Source organism: Salmo trutta, chromosome 3, assembly GCF_901001165.1.
Source record: "Salmo trutta chromosome 3, fSalTru1.1, whole genome shotgun sequence".
In the NCBI taxonomy this organism is placed as follows: Eukaryota; Metazoa; Chordata; class Actinopteri; order Salmoniformes; family Salmonidae; genus Salmo; species Salmo trutta.
This window is the reverse complement of record NC_042959.1, coordinates 72,075,660-72,093,923: the sequence shown is the minus strand read 5'-3', so window position 1 is coordinate 72,093,923 and position 18,264 is coordinate 72,075,660. Positions and strand designations below refer to the sequence as shown.

At 46.3% G+C, this 18,264-nt stretch overlaps 1 protein-coding gene across 5 annotated transcripts in view; it reads right to left on the bottom strand.

Annotated features, from left to right (window-relative positions):
- LOC115187718 (chromodomain-helicase-DNA-binding protein 4) overlaps positions 1-12,448 on the bottom strand; it is a 49,573-nt gene extending 37,125 nt beyond the window's left edge. For 2 of the 5 annotated variants that reach the window (XM_029746716.1, XM_029746743.1), the window contains exons 1-12: positions 12,151-12,349; positions 11,635-11,825; positions 11,002-11,123; positions 10,478-10,771; positions 10,206-10,324; positions 9,724-9,823; positions 9,325-9,538; positions 9,097-9,218; positions 8,852-8,978; positions 7,944-8,113; positions 7,227-7,475; positions 6,639-6,842 (exon numbers count right to left, since the gene is read on the bottom strand). In XM_029746716.1, coding sequence (XP_029602576.1) covers positions 6,639-6,842; positions 7,227-7,475; positions 7,944-8,113; positions 8,852-8,978; positions 9,097-9,218; positions 9,325-9,538; positions 9,724-9,823; positions 10,206-10,324; positions 10,478-10,771; positions 11,002-11,123; positions 11,635-11,689 — 1,776 coding nt within the window. In that variant the 5' untranslated portion in view covers positions 11,690-11,825; positions 12,151-12,349. Of the gene's footprint in view, positions 1-6,638; positions 6,843-7,226; positions 7,476-7,943; positions 8,114-8,851; positions 8,979-9,096; positions 9,219-9,324; positions 9,539-9,723; positions 9,824-10,205; positions 10,325-10,477; positions 10,772-11,001; positions 11,124-11,634; positions 11,826-11,943; positions 12,028-12,150; positions 12,352-12,431 lie in introns of those variants that run through there. The other 3 variants (XM_029746725.1, XM_029746734.1, XM_029746750.1) reach the window with 3 other exon arrangements.
- Between the last annotated feature and the right edge of the window lie 5,816 nt (positions 12,449-18,264).

Here is an 18,264-nt window from a genome sequence, read left to right as displayed (position 1 = left end):
AAGCGCGAATCACCACATTTAACCATGGAAAGAGGACTGAGAATATGGCCGAATACAAACAGTGTAGTTATTCACTCCACAAGGCAATCAGACAAGCGAAATGTCGGTATAGGGACAAAGTGAGGTCGCAATTCAATGGCTCAGACACGAGACGTATATGGCAGGGTCTACAGAAAATCGGGGACTACAAAAAGAAAACCAGCCACGTCACGGACACCGACGTCTCGCTTCCAGACAAACTAAACCCCTTCTTTGCCCGCTTTGAGGATAATACATTGCTACCCTCTCCTTATCCGTGGCCGACATGAGTAAGACATTTAAAAGTGTTAACCCTTGCAAGGCTGCTGGCCCAGATGGCAGCCCTAGCCGCCTCCTCAGAGCATGCGCAGACCAGCTGGCTGGTGTGTTTACGGACATATTCAATCACTCCCTATCTCAGTCTGCTGTCCCCACATGCTTCAAGATGGCCACCATTGTTCCTGTACCCAAGAAGGCAAAGATAACTGAACTAAATGACTACCGCCCCATAGCACTCACTTCTGTCATCATGACGTGCTTTGAGAGACTAGTCAAGGATCATATCACCATCTTACCTGCCACCCTAGACCCACTTCAGTTTGCATACCGCCCCAACAGGTCCACAGACGATTCAATCGCCATCACACTGCACAATCCCATCTGGACAAGAGAAATACCTATGTAAGAATGCTGTTCATTGACTACAGCTCAACATTCAACACCATAGTACCCTCCAAGCTCATCATTAAGCTGGAGGCCCTGGTCTCAACTCTGACCTGTGCAATTGGGTCCTGGACTTTCTGATTGGCCACCCCCAGGTGGTGAAGGTAGGAAACAACATCTCCACTTCGCTGACCCTTAACACTGGGTCCCCACAAGGGTGCATGCTCAGCCCCCTCCTGTACTCCCTGTTCACTCATGACTACATGGCCAGTCAGAGAGTCACTTTGGCTTGTCACCTAAAACCCTCAAAAACTTTTACAGATGCACAATCGAGAGCATCCTGTCGGGCTGTATCACCGCTTGGTACGGCAACTGCACCGCCCGCAACCGCAAGGCTCTCCAGAGGGTGATGCGGTCTGCACAATCCATCACCGGGGGCAAACTACATGCACTCCAAGACACCTACAGCACCCAAAGTCACAGGAACACCTGCATTGCTTGCTGTTTGGGGTTTTAGGCTGCGTTTCTGTACAGCACTTTGAGATATTAGCTGATGTAAGAAGGGCTATATAAATAAATTTACCATCCAGGCGAGGTCAGTACAGGTGCATCAAAGCTGGGATCGAGAGACTGAAAAACAGCTTCTATCTCAAGGCCATCAGACTGCTAAACAGCAATCACTAACTCAGAGAGGCTGCTGCTTACATAGAGACTCAAATCACTGGACACTTTAATAAATAGATCACTAGTCACTTTACTAATGTTAAGGACATTACATCAAAGTTGGATCAGCCTGTAGTGTGGTTTTCCACTTTAATTTTGAGTGTGACTCCAAATCCAGACCTCCATGGGTTGATGGGTTGATAAATTGGATTTCTATTGATTATTTTTGTGTGATTTTGTTGTCAGCACATTCAACTATGTAAAGAAAAAAGTATTTAATAAGATTATTTCATTCATTCAGATCTAGGATGTGTTATTTTAGTGTTCCCTTTATTTTTTTGAGCAGTGTATTATCTCCAATGTATCTCCAATGTATCGTCCATGTAAAAAAAATCTGACAAAACCTTTTTAATTCTATGCGCCAAGCATTTAGCTAAAATGTTTGCATCACAACACTGAAGTGTAAGAGGCCTCCAATTATAATTTTTTTAAATGGACTGGATCTTTATATATACCCCTTGGATCCTGTTTCAGTAATAACGAAATCAGACCTTCTTGTAGCGTGTCCGATAATCTACCGTTTATATAGGAGTGATTAAAACATGCAACAACTAATGGTCCTCTGAGTATATCAAAAAAAGTTTTGTATACTTCCACTGGTATGCCATCCAGCCCTGGAGTTTTCACAGACTTAAAGGCTTTAATTGCATCAAGAAGTTCCTCCTCTGTAATTTGGCCTTCACATGAGTCTTTCTGTACAGATGTTAATTTAGATGATTAAAAATCTAAAAATCCATACAATTAGCTTCGGTTAGTGAAGATGGAGGAGACAAACGAAAACATATTCTTAAAGTACTTTGCTCCTCTTTCAAAATATAGTTCAAATCAAATTGCATTAGTCACGTGCGCCGAATACAACAGGTGTAGACCTTACAGTGAAATGCTTACTTACGAGCCCCTAACCAACAATGCAGTTTAAAAAAAAAATACAGATAAGAATAAGAGATAAAAGCAACAGGTAATTAAAGAGCAGCAGTAAAATAACAATAGCAAGACTATATACAGGGGGTACAGATACAGACTCAATGTGCGGGGGCACCGGTTAGTTGAGGTAGTATGCACATGTAGGTAGAGTTATTAAAGTGACTACGCATAGATAACAACAGAGAGTAGCAGTGGTGTAAAGAGGGGGAGGGGGGGCAATGCAAATAGTCTGGGTAGCCCATGGACTAGATGTTTAGGAGTCGTATGGCTTGGGGGTAGAAACTGTTTAGAAGCCTCTTGGACCTAGACATGACGCTCCAGTACCGCTTGCCATGCGTTAGCAGAGAACAGTCTATGACTAGGATGGCTGGAGTCTTTGACCATTTTTAGGGCCTTCCTCTGACACCGCCTGATATAGAGGTCCTAGATGGCAGGAAGCTTGGCCCCAGTGATGTACTGGGACGTTCGCACTACCCTCTGTAGTGCTTTGCGGTCGGAGGCCGAGCAGTTGCCATAGCAGGCAGTGATGCAATCAGTCAGGATGCTCTCGATGGTGCAGCTGTAGAATCTTTTGAGGATCTGAGGACCCATGCCAAATCTTTTCAGTCTCCTGAGGGGGAATAGGTTTGTAGGTTTAGCTTATTGATGAGCTTTGAGGGCACTATGGTGTTGAACGCTGAATAGCATTCTCACATAGGTGTACCTTTTGTCCAGGTGGAAACGGGCAGTGTGGAGTGCAATAGAGACTGCATCATCTGTGGATCTGTTGGGGCGGTAGTCATTTAGGGTCGGTAGTCATTTAGGCAGGTTACCTTAGTGTTCTTGGGAACAGGCACTATGGTGGTTTGCTTAAAACATGTTGGTATTACAGACACGGACATGGAGAGGTTGAAAATGTCAGCGAAGACACTTGCCAGTTGGTCAGCGCATGCTCGCAGTACACGTGCTGGTAATCGGTCTGGCCCTGCAGCCTTGTGAATGTTGACCTGTTTAAAGGTCTTACTCACATCGGCTGCGGCGAGTGTGATCTCACAGTCTTCCGGAACAGCTGGCGCTCTCATGCATGTTTCAGTGTTATTTGCCTTGAAGCAAGCATAGAAGTAGTTTAGCTCGTCTGGTAGGCTTGTGTCACTGGGCAGCTCTTGGCTGTGCTTCCCTTTGTAGTCTGTAATGGTTTGCAGGCCCTGCCACATCCGACGAGCATCAGAGCCGGTGTAGTACGACTCGATCTTAGTCCTGTATTGACACTTTGCCTGTTTGATGGTTCGTTGAAGGGCATAGCGGGATTTCTTATAAGCTTCCCGGTTAGAGTTCCGCTCCTTGAAAGCAGAAGCTCTAGCCTTTAGCTCAGTGCGGATGCTGCCTATAATCCATGGCTTCTGGTTAGTGTATGTACGTACAATCGCTGTGGGGACAACATCATCGATGCACTTATTGATGAAGCCAAAGACAGATGTGGTGTACTCCTCAATGCCATCGGAGGAATCCCGGAACATATTCCAGTCTATGCTAGCAAAACAGTCCTGTAGCTTAGCATCTGCTTCATCTGAACACTTTTTTATTGATCTAGTCACTGGTGCTTCCTGCTTGAATTTTTGCTTGTAAGCAGGAATCAGGAGAATAGAATTATGGTCAGATTTGCCAAATGGAGGGTGAGGGAGAGCCTTGTATGTGGCTCTGTGTGTGGAGTATAGGTGGTCCAGAGTTATTTTTCCTCTGGTTGCACATTTAACATGCTGATAGAAATTTGGTAAAACTAATTTAAGTTTCCCTGCATTAACCTCTCTGGGCCAGTGGGACGCGTCCCACCTACTCAACAGCCAGTGTAATCCCGTGGCGCGATATTCAAATACCTTAGAAATGCTATTACTTCAATTTCTCAAACATATGACTATTTTACACCATTTTAAAGACAAGACTCTCGTTAACCTCTCTAGGACCGGCGGGACGAATTCGTCCCACCTACGTAACAGCCAGTTGAATCCTGTGGCGCGATTTTCAAATACCTTTGAAATGCTATTACTTCAATTTCTCAAACATATGACTATTTTACAGCTATTTAAAGACAAGACTCTCGTTAATCTAACCACACTGTCCGATTTCAAAAAGGCTTTACAACGAAAGCAAAACATTAGATTATGTCAGCAGAGTACACAGCCAGAAATAATCAGACACCCATTTTTCAAGCTAGCATATAATGTCACAAAAACCCAGAAGACAGCTAAATGCAGCACTAACCTTTGATGATCTTCATCAGATGACAATCCTAGGACATTATGTTATACAATACATGCATGTTTTGTTAAATCAAGTTCATATTTATATCAAAAAACAGCTTTTTACATTAGCATGTGACTAGCATGTGACTAGCATTCCCACCGAACACTTCCGGTGAATTTACTAAATTACTCACGATAAACGTTCACAAAAAACATAAATTATTTTAAGAATTATAGATACAGAACTCCTTTATGCACTCGCTATGTCCGATTTTAAAATAGCTTTTCGGTGAAAGCACATTTTGCAATATTCTGAGTAGATAGCCCGGCCATCACAGGCTAGCTTTTTTGACACCCACCAAGTGTGGTACTCACCAAACTCCGATTTACTATTAGAAAAGTTTGATTACCTTTGCTGTTCTTCGTCAGAATGCACTCCCAGGACTTCTACTTCAATAACAAATGTTGGTTTGGTTCCAAATAATCCATAGTTATATCCAAATAGCGGCGTTTTGTTGGTGCGTTCAAGACACTATCCGAAGGGTAAAGAAGGGTGACGCGCCCGACGCGTTTCGTGACAAAAAAATTATAAATATTCCATTATCGTACTTCAAAGCATGTCAAACGCAGTTTAAAATACATTTTTATGCTATTTTTCTCGTAAAAAAGCGATAATATTCCGACCGGGAGTCGTTGTTTTCGTTCAAAGAGAGAGAAAGTAAACATGGTGTCGGCTCGTGCACGCGCCTCCAGTCTCATTGTCCTCAGATCGACCACTTACAAAATGCGCTACTGTTTTTCAGCCAGGGCCTGCAAAGCCCCCATTCATCGTTCTGGCGCCTTCTGAGAGCCTATGGGAGCGTTAGAAAATGTCACGTCATGCCAGAGATCCCCTGTTTTGGTTAGAGATGATCAAGAAGGCCAAGAAAGTCAGAGAGAGCGCTTCCTGTTTGGAATCTTCTCAGGTCTTGGCCTGCCAAATGAGTTCTGTTATACTCACAGACACCATTCAAACAGTTTTAGAAACTTTAGGGTGTTTTCTATCCAAATCAAACAATTATATGCATATTCTAGTTACTGGGCAGGAGTAGTAACCAGATTCAATCGGGTACGTTTTTTATCCGGCCGTGCAAATACTGCCCCCTATCCCCAACAGGTTAAAGTCCCCGGCTACTAGGAGCGCCGCTTCTGGGTGAGCGTTTTCTTGTTTGCTTATGGCGGAATACAGCCCATTCAATGCTGTCTTAGTGCCAGCCTCTGACTGTGGTGGTATGTAAACAGCTACGAAGAATACAGATGAAAACTCTCTCGGTAGGTAGTGTGGTCTACAGCTTATCATGAGATGCTCTACCTCAGGCGATACTCTACCTCTACCTCAGGTGAGCAATAGCTCGAGACTTCCTTAGATATCGTGCACCAGCTCATGATTTCGGTGAATCATGAGTGACTCCATCACTTGTAACACATTTTTCAAAACATTGATTGATCGAAAAATAATTTGGTGCATTTTCCCCATATTCCATCCAGTTTGCTTTATTTTTATAATATATCACACTGGATCTTTCTAGAATAAGTTCCTCCATTTCTTTTTGTTTTTCCTCGTAACTTATTCTGTGCCTCTATGTACAGTTTTTATTGCTATCTACCTGTACTGTTAGTCCTTCAATTTCCTTTGTTAATATGTACTCTTTTGACCTAAATTGCTTATGTTTTATCGATGAGTACTGAATTGCATGGCCTCTAAAGGCACATTTAAAAGTGTCCCATACAATAAGGGCATCTGCTGTACCTATGTTATGTCGGAAAAAGTCAGTTATAAATTCTTCTGTCCTAGTTAATCATCCAGTAGGCTTTGATTACATTTCCAATATCCTCGCCAACGTGGAAATTCTGTAAGAGTAATATATATGCCAATTATGTGATGGTCCGACCACATTCTGACCCCTAACGTGTTTATGTTAATTAACGGTCAATTACCATGAGACCGGCAGACTTTTGCATGACAATAACAGTCTGACAAAATGTCATGGCCGCCACAGCCCTAATTGAGCCTGAATTTTACAGTGGCAAATTGCTGGTTGTGCGTGTTACCTGTAGCTCTTGGACCCAGGAGCAGTGCCAGTAAGACATGTTGCACCATTTGACAAAGAACTGCCTCTCTGGTCGGCCGGCCAATGGGACAGGGTCTGGGGCCTCGGCTGGGAGGTCCAGGGGGCGGGGCACAGGTGTAGGGGGCGGAGGTTCACCCCACTTCCAGGTCAGAACCTTCTGGACTTTACCCTTCATGCCCGGGCACTGAGGGAAATTCAGGAACAATCAGATATACATTCACAAAGAAATATCTTGTGTAAAAAATACCTTCTTTGTCAATCAAGGCAACACTACATATTGCATTTCTATCTGCAATCTTTCGTCATTATAAATTTAAAAAAGCAATGCCAGCGTATATGAGGAGAGATCGGAAATGAGAGTGAAATGGCAGCTGTATAGCTGACTCAACTCAAATCAAGAATTCCATATGATGTAGGTGTAGCCACCCACACAAGTATAACAGAACATGTTCTCTTTAATAATAATTTACATCCAACACCCATACGTTGAGATTCATTCTCTCTCACACACACACACACACACACACACACACACACACACACACACACACAGGGTGGCAGAGCTCACCATGCAGCGTGGGCAGATCCATTCCCCGTTGGGTATCTCGGGGAGGGGGGGGTTGAGACAGTGGATGTGGTAGGAGGAGGTACAGGTGTCACAGCACAGCAGCTCTCCTCCATCCTTACACACCCTGCAGAACTCTATGTGATGGTCATCCTCCTCCTCGACCCATCCCTCATCCCTCCCCACCTCCTCGTCCTCCCCCTCTCCCTCAGACAGCTCCTCTCTGGCCTCCCACTGGATCCCCTCTTTCTCCTGCAGGGAGGGAGGGAGGGAGGAACAACAAGAGAGTGGGAGGAGAGAGCAGGAGGGGGAGGGGGGGACAAGAATGCGGGAGGGGGGTGGCGGAGGGGATAGTGAGAGTGCAGGAAGGGGAGTGAGGAGGGAGAGGGAGGGAAGAGGTGGGGGGGTGTTGAGAGGAAATGGGAAGAGAGGGGAGTGGAATGATGGAGGGTGAGCGAGAGTGGGGGAAAGGGGGCAGAACCAGAGAGGGGAGGAAGGGGGGGTGATGAAGGACAAAGGGAAGGAGAGTGAAAGATAGGAGGAGTGAAAGAGAGAAGGACCAGGATAGAAAAAGGTCAACATCAAAAATAGGATATCACACCAATCTTTAGTCATTAAAGAGAAAATACATACAGTGTATACAAGCAATATGGTGTAAACTCTACCTAGCCATGGGTTGGACTATGGGCCGGCTTCAGACTGGGTACATTGTGTACTTACACAGTGGGGGCAGCTCCACTTGCCCTCGGGGGCCTTCTCCATGTCGGGGTCCAGACAGACCATGTGGTAGGCCCTGGGACAGGTGTCACACAGGATGATCTCCCCTCCCTGCTGGCACACCTCACAGTAGTCCTGGTGGTCTGTCTCATAGCCGTCACCATCCTCCTCAACTGGGATGGGAAGAGGAGGAGTTAGGAGGGAGAGTTAGTAGGGAAGAGGAGGAGTTAGGAGGGAGAGTTAGGAGGGAAGAGGAGGAGTTAGGAGGGGGGGTTAGGAGGGAAGAGGAGTTAGGAGGGGGGGTTAGGAGGGAAGAGGAGTTGGGGGAGGGGTTAGGAGGGAAGAGGAGTTGGGGGAGGGGTTAGGAGGGAAGAGGAGGAGTTGGGGGGGTTAGGAGGGAAGAGGAGGAGTTGGGGGGGTTAGGAGGGAAGAGGAGTTAGGAGGGGGGGTTAGGAGGGAAGAGGAGGAGTTGGGGGGGGTTAGGAGGGAAGAGGAGTTAGGAGGGGGGGTTAGGAGGGAAGAGGAGGAGTTGGGGGGGTTAGGAGGGAAGAGGAGTTAGGAGGGGGGGTTAGGAGGGAAGAGGAGTTAGGCGGGGGGGGTGGTACATGATGATGGTCCTGTTAAAAACATCTAATATTATCAGAGGATTGGCGGAGAGCCAGGTCCTTGGTTTCAGCCCAGAGCAACTACATCTGATTCCTCTAATCACATGATCATCAACAACACAATTAGTTGAATCAAGTGTGTTAGTGCTGGACTGGAACAAAAGCCTGCACCCCCAATAGCTCTCCTGATCTAAGGTATGTGACTGACCACTAGTCTACATGCTATAGCCCCAAGCTATAGCATGTAGACACCTCCATTACATAGAATGAGAGGTCAAGAGATGACAGTTGCGTTTCCATGCCAACCTTTCTTCTTCTTCTTGGCGGTCTTGGCCTTCTTCTTGGAGCGGCTGCTGTGGCTGTTGGAGCCGTCCGACACTTCAAAGGTCCCGTCGTCAAAGTCACTCTCCACGTCGAGCTCATCCTCCTCACTCTGACAACACAGGGAGAGAGAGAAACAGAGATAAAGATACAATGATAGAATTGTGGGACAGAAGTATGGCAAGAGTTACTGCATATCAGTTGATTCTCAGACAAGTTAATGTTCTTACCGAGGATCTCTTCCTCTTGCTGTTGAAGCCTCCCAGTTTGATCTTGAGCGGAGCCACCTTCTTGGCTTTGGGCTTGGGGGCGGGCTTAGGGTTGGGCTTGGACCTCCTGCGAGCATTGGGGCCTGCAGAGGGAGATGGAGTTCAATTATTCCCTTATTCTACAACGAATACCCAACAATAATATTATACATGCTCCCTCCATCAGCATTCCTTTAACTTGTTCCTCACCTTTGCCCTCTTTGGTCTTGGCCTTGCGGAGTGGGGGTGCAGGCACGGCGGGCACAGCTACAGGTACGGAAGCGGGTGCAGTTGGAGGGGAGTCTTTAGCGGCACTACCCCCCGCCCCTGTATCCCCTCCTGCCTCTGTCCCTGCCACCACCATGCTTTCCACGGCCGCAGCCACGTTGGCAGCTGCCAGGGCTGCGTTGGCACTGGCACAGCCCTACAGAGGGTTAGACAACGCAGGATGGAAATCAGGACCGTTGCTATAAAGAACACGCAATCATAGTCAAAATACATTTGGAATGTATTGTAATAGCAATGTAATGTCATCTAATAACAATGTAATGTCATAGCAATGTAATGTAATGTTATGTAATAGCAATGCCTTGTATTGGGTTGTGTTACCTTCAGAGGGTTGTTGGTGCTGAACTCCCTCCACTTGGCCATCATCAGAGTCATCATCCTGGACACAGCGATCTTAGGGTTCTTGGCTGCGATGAGGGGTCTGGGGAAGTAAGGCCAAAGGAGAGGCAGAGGTTAAGTTTGGGGCACTCTGCGGGGGACCGGCAGAAAGTGGATGTTTGCGGTTTTCAGGTAAACAGTATTTTCAACATAACTTCCATTTGCTCTGAAAAACAGATGTGGGGACTCCGTTCAAGCATCTTTTCACGCCTGCTATGTTAGTTTAAGTTTGGGGTAGAAGTAGGGGCAGTTTCAGACTGGTCGTAGCTAGCTCAGTCACACACAGATATGAAGTAACTTTCTCCCCCGATCCACAAAAGCTGCGTCATCCAGGTGAAGTGGTAGTGAAACCTGCTACAGTGGAAACAGAAGGAGAATAGCAAAAAGCAAGTAGAAAGCATGAGACGTGAGAGAGGTGTGTTAACCTGACAAACTGGCTGAAGGCCTTGTAGTTGGTGATGGTGGTGTAGTCCTTCTGAGTGAAGACATGGTCGATGTCTTTCATGCCCCAGTCCTCCAGCAGCTGAGTGGAGCTCTTGGGCTCCTAGAGAGGGGCGGAGTTAGGATATCATTACATTCAGGGTCACTGAGCCAACAGGGTCATTAAGTGCATTGCCGGGGCTGCTTCAAATCCAAACAGAGAACAGCTCCAACGACTCCCTCGTTCACCCCACATCCTCGTAGCCTTCATCCTCACCTGGCTATCTTCATCATCATCATCCTCATCATCCTCATCTTTCTCTAGTTCTGGTTCTTTGCGTTTACTCTTGGAGCTGGATGAGCCTCCTCCTCCTTTCTCCTTCTCTCCACTCGTCCCTCCTCCCTTCTTCTTGTCTTTGGAGGAGCTGGAGCGCTTCTTCTTCTTCCCCCTCGGGGCGTAATCACTTCCCTCGCTTTCTGACCTGGCCCTACCTCCTCCTCCTCCCTCTTCCTCCTCCCTCGCTACTTGCTCTACTGCTAAGAAGGGTTCTGGTGAGCTGACTGGCACCTCCTGAGAGGAAACAAAATAAGTCAACATAGATGCAAATATGAAGAAGAAAAAAATCTCACAAATGCTAAAAAAGTATACTAAGGACAGGTCAAAAGGGTCAAAGGCTAGGGGCTATCTGTGTTGTTATTATTATACTTCAAAATGCATTCTTCCCTCCCAACTTCCTTGGAGAAATCCCTGATATCAGTGACTAGGATACTTCATGTAAGGAAGGATCATGCCCATCCTACCTCTCTGACAGGTCTTGGTCTCTTGCTGATCCTGCTCTCACGGCTCTTCTTGGCTTTCTTCTTCTTCTTTGACTTGGTGGGGACCTCGACGTCAGACACAGCCTCTTCTGGTTCCTCCTCATCTGCCGATGGAAAGAGTACAGGAATTGATTGAATAAAATGCATAATTGGTTGAGATAATTATATTAATAAAAAAATATTCAGAAATTACCGACGGATTTGTATACAATTCTAAAACTGTCAGCTCCAGACAAGCTTTATTGACAGTGTTTTGGATAGATTTTGATATAAAGAACGCACTGCACGCCAGCTGCCAGTTCAGTACCAAACAGAGGCATGACTCGTGTGACTGCCAGCAAATGGTCGTGGACGCAACTTCTAACAACAACACGCATGCATTGACAGTGCAAATATTTACGCACTCTCTATTGGTAGCTAGCTAGCGTGCTATCAAGTTTGCCAGCTAGTGTAGAAGCAAAACATTCGGCTAGCTATCGAACTGGGCTGCCTAATGTAAATTGTCACTACTAGCACCAGACTTGAGTAGCTAGCTAACTAGCTAACGTAACGTTAACTAACGTTACCAACCTGCAAGCTTGTTCTGAAAAAAATAGATCGCTGACGCTGTCTTACCATGTGCAAGTCCGGTAGGTTCCAAGTCTTCCCTCTCGTCCTCGCTTCCCGACATATTTCAATAGTAATTAATTTAAATTAAAAGCGAGCTAATCCCTCCACCGAACCCTACCCGATCTTGTGAGGGAGGAGGGCAAATGACGTGTGGGTGGTGGAGAATGGAACGGGGGTGTCCTGGGGAGGGGAGGTCGCTGTAAAAAGAAAAAAAATCATTTGCTTGAATTAGCAATCCTATTGATATTTCTCGAATAATAAGAAGTATTTATTACATTGACAGGTCACGGTGTGACATGTTAACTATCTTATTACATCGAAAAACATTTGTTTTCAACTGGCATGCCTCTGTCCACACCGCACAGGAAGCTGTAGCAATGGACACCCGTCAATCATCGTCTATTGAATAGAAAGGTACATTATAGTACTCTGGAATACTGCCCCACTCGCGATACAAACTCAATTTAGGCAAAGTTACAGTCAGGGTTCAAGTGAAACCCCTAAGACTTGTGAGAAACTTACTGTAGTCCCTGTTAGATATGGGTTTCCTTCGTGTAATATTTGTCTCTCAGCAATGGTATTAGTCTTTAATATAAATTAATGAGCAACAATATCCAGTAAAATATTTCGTTAATGACCCCGCAAAACACGTTGCACACTCTCCGTCCCCCTTCTCTCCCCCAGCCTCAGTGGCTAGCAGAGCTTAGCTAACATCCTCACAAACACACAAAGGGGGCAGACATCCCAGAATAATCCCCCCTCCCTCGGCGTTCTGTAACACTCACACAACTCTGCATAGTTACCTCGCAACGGACAGACCATAATACTCAGCCTGCACGCACCTCCCCCCTCTACACACACACACACTTCTACTGCACACACACCCTTCCCCTTCAGTCCCAGCCCCTTAGCAACCCCGTTGTCATGGAGACACTCCTCCTCCCGCCCGCTCTCTGACAGACCATAATACTCCAGCCACCAACATCCCATAATAAACACAACTCCTAAAAAGACAGGAGAAAAAATACCAGTCACATGGTCTCCAGGGAAACTCTAGGCCACTGGTGACAGACCATAATATTCACAGACTGTCCTCCTGGCATGTCTACCACTGCACCCAGAAGACCTATGGAAGCCCACACGTAGGCTAGGCTACCACTGTGCGTACTTACTTACAGACTGCACTCACAGTATAAGACTGCTTTATAACACTTGCATGGGAATAACTCTAGGCCAACTGTACTGAAGTGCATGGTACACATGGCTTAGTCTTAAATACACACATCAACACAACACAACAGGTTTGCCACACACATGTGATTGTTCATGACCCACAGGGATACCAGAAACATGTACTGCTTGTGTCAATGATGGACTGCTGTGTCACATGTTAGACACCTGTCTCTGGACTCAACAGAACAACTTATGGGATGGCACAGTACAGTTGGGGTCTATTGTCCCCATAGCCCTCAGAGTATGCAGTGCTGTGGACAGGGTAGAGGAAACTAGAATGTGAAACAGGGTCAACATTGCATTGACCCCCACAGAGAATTCAACCATACAGAAGAGCATCTAAAGCAGTGGTTCCCAACCAGGGGTACTAGGACTCCTGAGGGTACCTGACCTATCCACAGGGGGTGCTCATCAGCCCAAGAGCTCGACTCAGCTGCTGGGGGACTCGGGCATGAAAGACATCGACCATGTCTTCACTCAGAAGACTCATCAGACCATAGGCCTACTGGAAAAATGCACATGAGGGGGTACTTCAGGGGTACTCCGGGCAGAGCAAAATTCAGCTGGTTGTACAGTAGCTGAAACAGGTTGGAAACCACAGATCTAAAGTATACACAGATGCATTCAGTCTTGAATTGGTCAACAGATGGTCAATAGATTGCATTGACCAGGGATGTTAATGTTTTGATGCCGTGTTTGCAAACACACTACCTGACAGCATCAGTATGTTTTTTTGCTTGTATTTTATGTAACCTTTATTTAACTAGGCAAGTCAGTTAAGAACAAATTCTTATTTACAATGACGGCCTACCCCAGCCAAACGCTAACCCGGACGACGCTGGGCCAATTGTGTGCAGCCCTATGGGACTCCCAATCACAACCGGTTGTAATACAGCCTGGAATCTAACCAGGTTCTGTAGTGACGCCTCTAGCACTGAGATGCAGTGCCCTAGACTACTGAACCAGGGTCTGCTGTGATGCCTCTAGCACTGAGATGCAGTGCCCTAGTCCACTGAACCAGGGTCTGCTGTGATGCCTCTAGCACTGAGATGCAGTGCCCTAGACTACTGAACCAGGGTCTGTAGTGATGCCTCTAGCACTTAGATGCAGTGCCTTAGACCACTGCGCCACTCAGGAGCCCTGTAGACAGAAACATTTAAAACACCTTGTGACAACTGCAAATGTAAAAAAAAAGGGCTTTATCAATTAGATTTGATTGATTTATGCCCTAATATGTTAGGTCTGAATCAGTGATAAGAATCAAGTCATCTGGGATATGTGTGATGGATGCGTTGTGTTTACATGGATGGACTGTGGACTGTCATGCATCACTCAGAATGGGTTGGACTCTGTCCTTATGGGGTGTCATTTTCTAGATGACAGACAATATAATGATATCATGTTGTAGTGTGTGTGTGTGTGTGTGTGTGTGAATTTCATACCTCCCTCTCTCACCATCACCGTCAGGTCTCTGCAAGTAAATTCTTCCTGGCCCAGGGTTCCTGAAACCAAACAAGGTTCATTTTGTGACTTTGTTACTGTATCGCTGATATTGATTTGTCAGTAGTACATTATCAGCATATCAACCAGGCTTTTGCACCACTGTAAAGTTTATATCCTGCTTTTTTTCAGAGGGAATAAGTAGACAAAGAAAATACAATTGTTGCTATTTACACTTGTATCTTTTTGTTCTACCTTTCATGTTTTATTCCCCTGATAATAACAGGTGAAAATGCTTAGGAAATCAGTTCCTAAAAGCTACTGAGCCAAACCCACAGAATAAACTCACTCTCTCACCTTCTTTCTCTCCTGTGCGCTGTCACTATGGAGATTGAGGAGGGGTGGGGGGGACCCTGTATCAACCAATCACAATTTGGATAGTGGGGGGTAAACCTTCCTCTGTCCTTCCCCCTCCATATTCCCCACCCCTTCTGAATCACAGCTGCACAACATCCCATAATACTATGTCTCTGTAACAGGAGCCTGCTGACCATAAAAGGGAACATGTAAATAGTCCAGTGTGCCTTCTTGTCTTTGTCTTCTTTCCTTGATCTGCATTGATGTGCAAGAAATGGACAGGTGAGAGGAACTCCTTAGTATACACCTACAGTACATTGCTTTCACCTATCCTGTGTTTTCAGGTCAGTACAGAGATTAGGAGAGGAGACCTTTTTAAACTATTGAGATGCACCCATGTATAGTAGCCCTCTGAGCCAACCCCTGGAGATGAAGGTTGGGGAGGGATTGGGGGCAAAGGAGGCGGTCTGTCAGACAGGTAGACAGACAAGTGATGACAGCTGGGATAATGAAGGAATACACTGCTAGACAGGGGGGAAAGGTTAGACACACACACGGCACACACACATAGGCATCCAGACAAAAAGGGACAGGTAAGCATTCAGAGAGACAGACAGTCAGACAAGCTAATAGACAGGCAGACAGACAGACAGGTCCTTAAAAACTTAGAACAAACACCTGTCCAGTAGATATGTCTTCTGGTGCTGTACTTAATAGGGATCCTACTCCCTCTACAGGTCAAGTGCACTTACTGTGCCCTGGATGCAAGAGGCCCTACACCAGAATAATATCTGCCTGGGTGGGGTTTAATTAGCTTATGTTTCTACTGGGGTAATGGTCAATTGAAATTCAGATTGTTTTTATTGTTGAGCTGTAAAGTGTATGTCTTCCAGGTATGACTGTTATTGTTCAAATGGAGTTGCCACACCAACCCTGGAGAGAACCCAATGTCTCTCTACACCTGTCTGCCAGTGTGTCCAGCCCAGGTGTAGTGAGCCATTACTCTCTCTGCCTTTCTGACTGCACACCTCATAACATTTCCCCTCGCCATGACCCCAAGCCCCAATGTCTGCGATTGGATGCTCTGTTACCTCACCCCCCCAAAACCATACAACCCACCTTCCATTTCATAACACCTGAATCCCATAGTATTCATAGCACCCTACACGCACACTCACACACACACACACACATTCCACTCTTATCCCCCCCATACCCGCACAACCCACACACTCTCCCCTAGCTTCCCCCTCTGAGGCCCCTGCCTGACAACCTCTCTATCCCATAATACTCACAATCCCCTCCCTTCCTCTCACAGCCACCGCCACCCCACCCCACCCACACACCCACCGCCTAACAACGCATCTATCCCATAATATTCAGAGCCTCACACACTGCCCCCACCTCCACACATCTGCTGCTCACCCCCCCACCCCTCTAACACATACATCCCATAATATGCACAGCTCCCTTCACCACCGCCCATACACAGAAACACGCTATGAGTACAAGCACACTTTCATATGGTAGTACATTCAGCAGTACTAATTTACTATTCAGCCCGTCCTTACAATGGAAATGGGTAGCTTCAGAAGAAACCTCTCTCTCCGGTGGGTGTGCCTTTACAGTATATGGTAGCGTCTAAGTCAGATATGACTGCTTTGTTCATACTCAGGCTGAGAAAGCAGCTAGCATTTCCCCTGGGAGAGAGAGAGAGACCACCAGAGAGAGAGAGAGAGAGACAAGGAGAAAGAGTTACCACCAGAGAGGGTCGAAAAAAGGAGGGATCACATTTCCATCCCATAATAACCTAAGAGAAGGCTTTGCGATAGAATTCATGGTTACCAAGGGCGACCATGGGAGAATGAGGTCAGCTGGCCATCCAGTAATAATCAGCACACTATGAGATAGCAGTACAGTAGAGATATCTGGATGAAGTGGCAGTGCAGCCCTACCTGTTAGACTAGCTACATCATCATAATGCTATAGGGCTGAATTTATATAGCATGTTTTCAATGCTCAAAGCACTGGAACTCAAGCCAATATCCACCACCAATGTGTACTCGTGCCACATCAGTTGTATTTCTTTGTAGGATGAAAGTATCCAAGATATAGTTTTTTATACACAGAATGAATTCAAAGATATTGAATTTGGCCACAGTTGCCCCTTTGAGGTGCGCCGTGCATAACACCTCTAACTGCACCACCCACCTGGATGTTAGGAAACCTCTAAGTTACACAAACTACTCAATAGGCACAGGTGTTGGGGTAGCTAGTTCACACCTGCAACGTGACTATAGACAATCAGAGCGTAAGTGAGGCCATCTATGATGATAAAAAGGCTCTAACAGGAGGAAAGACAGATGAAAAAGAGGGGATGTTATTTACGAGAGAGGGGTGAAGGGACGGAGGGATGAGCACAACGGAGGCGCCGGACGTGACAGTGGCGAGCCCATCGCCATGGCATTGCTGGGGGATACGTCACTGAGAGAAATGGACGGACACAAAGGAGGATTACGACATGGAGTAGAGTTAAAAAAAGAGGGAGGAGGGAAACAGAGTGAGGGACTGTTCAAACGGAGAGAGAGAGAGAGAGGTTTGGGGAGGTGGGAGGGGGGCAGTGGAGCCAACCCAGAATTAGGTTATTTATTTGTTTGTTCGGAGAGGCCCTCGTGTCACTGGGTTCAGGTAGACTATGGTATGCCATGCCATTAGATAGTGATATCATTATAGGTCGTAGGGCAGGGGTCAGAAGGGCTACAAGGGCCTGATACACCTCTTTCAACGAGTTAACCAAGCATTGTTCAGCACTATTACATTAATTAGATCGGCGTATAAGTGATGGGCATAGGCTACCAATTCCATCCCTGGACAGCCAAAGTGTGCAGATTTTTGTTACTACTTAGCACTAAAACACCTAAATCAACTACTGGAGATCTAACACAAGTAGTAAATTAGTTCACTCAGATGTTCCAGCGCTGGGCCGGAATACACCCCAGCAGCAGGGGTATCCCTAAGTACGCACGCACGCACGCACACACGCACACGCACACGCACACACACACGCACACGCACGCACACACACACACACACACACACACACAGAGAGTGCTGTACAGGACCATAAGGGAGCACCAACCCCTCTCCCTGAACTCTAATATCAGACTTTCCTTCTACTCTACATCCCTGAATGTTCCTTTCTGCCCCCTTTCCCTTTACCCCTTAACCTCAGTTTAACACCCCAGTAGTTTCTCTCTTCATCCCTCACTCCATCCCTCACTCCATCCCTCCCTCCCCTCCACTTTCGGGATTTATTTGCCTCAGTTCCAATATTTGTCGCCAGTGTGCTTTCTTCCCCTTGTCTAAATGTCACCCCTTCTTCTAAGACAATATAGAGAGGCAGAGAAAGAGCGAAGGAGGGCAAGTACGGGGGAGATAGAGGAGGGGAGGGGGGGAACTCGTAAAAAGAGCAACAAAGTTTGGGAAGATTAAACATTAGGTAAGACACTTTCTCACATACATATATACACAAAAAAGCTTAGTGTTGCAATTCCTGGACGAGGGTGGGTATAGTCATCTCTATTTCAAATCAAATCAAATGTTATT